Genomic DNA, 3,129 nt, shown 5'->3' with positions numbered 1-3,129 from the left:
AGATGAGATGAGATTAGATTGTAGCAATAGAAATATGTTTTTTCTGATAGGGATTCGAAACTAGAGACTGTGTTTGGTTGGTGGCATTAAACAACAAAAGGAAAGCTACAAAGTGAAAAAGAGGACACTCGTTTGACGTGAAGTGATGAAACAAAACAAAACAAAACAAACCCCTCCTTCCCCTGGTTACTTGATTCCAATAATTTATTCCCGTAACAAAGATATATAACGTGTCAATATCATTTTTGTTTCAGAATTATCCGTTCTCTCGAGAGATTTTTATCTTCAGCATTGGAATTGGATACGAGAACCGGGTCGAACCGCCGAATTAATTAAAAATCTATTATTAAATTGATCCGATTTAAAATAAAATCTTATAAGTGAATTAGTCAAAAAATTAGAATAATTGGTCAAACAATATTTTAACTAATTAAATCAATTTAATTTTTTAAAAGTTAATCAATTTAAATTAATGAAGCTTTTTTGAAAAAAATTATATATTTTATGCATAAATATAATTTTTTATAATATCTAATTGAATTTCGATTAAATTTTAAAATTTTTAAAATTTTAATTTTATCGGTTGGATCACCCGCTTAATTTTCAGGATACATTGAAAATTAAAATACTTGTTGATTCCAATAGCTATAGTAGAACTTAGCTTACATGTTCACTTTTGTATAGTAATGCAATAGTTAGATAAATATATTACGGAGCGTTACACTAAAATAATGGTAGTAAAACGAACTTTATGGTCTGAAACATGAGAAATGGAATGATTGGGGGGAAAATGATTAGAGTAAAAAAGAGTGAAAAGAAGGTAAGTGTTAGTGTTTGACTGATTACTACTAATAGCAATGGAATAAAGGAGGCGATGAGAGGGCGGAATGGTCAATTGGTAAAAGGGAAGAAGGATGAGAGCATTGGTGTGAGGAGGTTGTTGTTGGTCCTGGTGTTGTGGTGTGCGTGATTATAAGTGGGTGTGCGCGGGATCAATGTCAGAACCCTCTCTGTATCACAACACAAACACATAGAAAGAAAGAAAGAGTAGTGAGTAGTGAGTCACGGGTTTGTCTTGAAAGGCCCTTATTTCACAGTCCCAGACAGACAGACACATATTCTCTCTCACTCCATAACCGATGTAGGAAACCATATTTATATATAATAAAATCTATCTAATCAGACAAATATCCCTTTAACTACACACACACCACCACGGCTAGCAAGTAAGTATACTAATTAGTACTTGTCTCTCTTCTATTTACCTCACCACACCACACCACACCACCATTCTCATTCTCATTCTCAGAGTCACTAGGAATGGCTCTTCTGCTAGACAACTGCGAGAGCATTCTACTGTCGCTAGAGTCAAACAAGTCGGTGCCGGCGCCGTTTCTGACAAAGACGTACCAGCTGGTGGACGATCCAGCCACCGATCACATAGTGTCATGGGGAGAAGACCAAAGCACCTTCGTCGTTTGGCGTCCTCCTGAGTTCGCTAGAGATCTTCTTCCTAATTACTTCAAACACAATAACTTCTCAAGTTTCGTTCGCCAGCTCAATACTTATGTATGTACACACACACACACATACATGCTACTTTGTTTCAACTACTACTACTACTTCTTTTATCTAATTTACTTGTTTAATGAAATTAGGGTTTCAGAAAGATTGTTCCGGATAGGTGGGAGTTTGCTAATGAATTCTTCAAGAAGGGAGAGAAGCACTTGCTGTGTGAGATCCATAGAAGAAAAACCGCACACCACCCTCAACAGATAACCGCCATCAACCACCACCACTCTCCGATTCCTTCTTTCTTTCCATTCTCAAGCAGGCTCAGCATCTCGCCGCCAAACGACTCCGATGACCAAGCCAATTGGTGTGACTCTCCGCCGCCCACCGCCACACCCTGCTACAACACCTCATCCGTCACGGCGCTGTCGGAGGACAATGAGAGGCTGAGGCGGAGCAACACCATGCTCATGTCGGAGCTTGCACACATGAAGAAGCTCTACAATGACATAATCTACTTCGTTCAGAACCATGTGAAGCCAGTTCCTCCAAGCAACACTTGTTCTTCTTCTTTGCTTCTTTGCAGTAACACGCCATCATCACATTCATATGCTTCTTCCGGTGCCGCTAATGGTAACGTTTCAATGCTGCAAAGGCCGATGAACAATCTTCTCGGGTATTATTCTCAAACTCAAAACTGTCCAAGCAACACGGCAAGGAGCTCCGTCACGATTGTGGAAGCGCCACCACCCTGTAAGACCAAGCTTTTTGGAGTGCCGCTTCAGTCCAAGAAAAGGGTGCACCCTGAGTATGGGTCTAACAACCTCGCTAATTCAGAGACTAACAAGGCGCGTTTGATTTTGGAGAAGGATGACCTTGGCTTGAATCTCATGCCTCCTTCTACTACTTGTTAATTAGCTAAGGCTTCTTTCAAAATCCAAAGCTAGAGTTCCTTTCTTTCTTTCTTTCTTTCTTTCTTTTTTTATATTAGTTATATTATATGGTCTTGTTTGTTTAATTTTCTCTTCTTTCTTTTAAGGCAAAATGAGATCCTTCATCAGTTTTGAGTAGCCTGATATTGATGGAAACGTACGTGTGTGTGCGTGAGATGAGTGACTGTTTGTGATTCTGTGTACATATAACTTAGTGCCCAAAACTATCTTTCTTTCAGTTTCCCCCATCCCATCCATTGGTGTAGGTGGGTTTTAGTATCAACTAGATTAAACCATCAATTATTATTATTATTTAACTCCTATTTCATCACCGGTGCAATTTATTATTATTGTGTCATTGTGTGTGATCATATCATTTTCTTTTAGTCTAGTTCATGATCTCCATTTATTTCATCTAATTTTGATCTCTGCATGCTTGCTTCAGTTTCATTAATGAGAGAGAGAGAGAGAGAGAAGGGGTTTTATTGGGTAAAAAGCTGAGAACTGAGAATGTAACAGGCTGGCTGGCCTAAAGACAAAATTTCCAAAGGCTTTTCTTTGACGAAGCCACATTGATAATAATTAATGGCATCCATGTACGAATTTGTTCGAAGCCAAAGAAACAACACGAAATACTTTGTATCGTCTTCTTTCTTCGTCGTCTCTCAATTTCAAAAACCCATGA

The 3,129-nt window shown here is 38.4% G+C and overlaps 1 protein-coding gene across 2 annotated transcripts; it reads left to right on the top strand.

Annotated features, from left to right (window-relative positions):
* Positions 1-876: 876 nt before the first annotated feature.
* Positions 877-2,767, top strand: LOC112765738 (heat stress transcription factor B-4). Of its 2 annotated transcripts, XM_072223456.1 has the most exons (3): positions 877-1,226; positions 1,310-1,569; positions 1,659-2,767. In XM_072223456.1, the coding sequence occupies exons 2-3, from the start codon at positions 1,321-1,323 to the stop codon at positions 2,424-2,426; spliced, it is 1,017 nt and encodes a 338-aa protein (XP_072079557.1). In that variant the 5' UTR covers positions 877-1,226; positions 1,310-1,320; the 3' UTR covers positions 2,427-2,767. The 2 variants fall into 2 exon arrangements, with proteins under 2 accessions (XP_072079557.1, XP_025667384.1); XM_025811599.3 differs by having other exon boundaries at positions 878-1,569.
* Positions 2,768-3,129: the final 362 nt, after the last annotated feature.

This window comes from Arachis hypogaea, chromosome 17 (assembly GCF_003086295.3).
Source record: "Arachis hypogaea cultivar Tifrunner chromosome 17, arahy.Tifrunner.gnm2.J5K5, whole genome shotgun sequence".
In the NCBI taxonomy this organism is placed as follows: domain Eukaryota; kingdom Viridiplantae; phylum Streptophyta; class Magnoliopsida; order Fabales; family Fabaceae; genus Arachis; species Arachis hypogaea.
The sequence above is the reverse complement of the archived record's forward strand: the minus strand, read 5'-3'. Positions and strand labels throughout refer to the sequence as shown.

Coding starts and splice junctions, on each gene's coding strand:
- LOC112765738 (XM_072223456.1), top strand. CDS start 1,321: ATGGCTCTTCTGCTAGACAACTGCGAGAGCATTCTACTGTCGCTAGAG. Junction 1,570..1,658: donor TTCGCCAGCTCAATACTTAT/GTATGTACACAC, acceptor TAATGAAATTAG/GGTTTCAGAAAGATTGTTCC.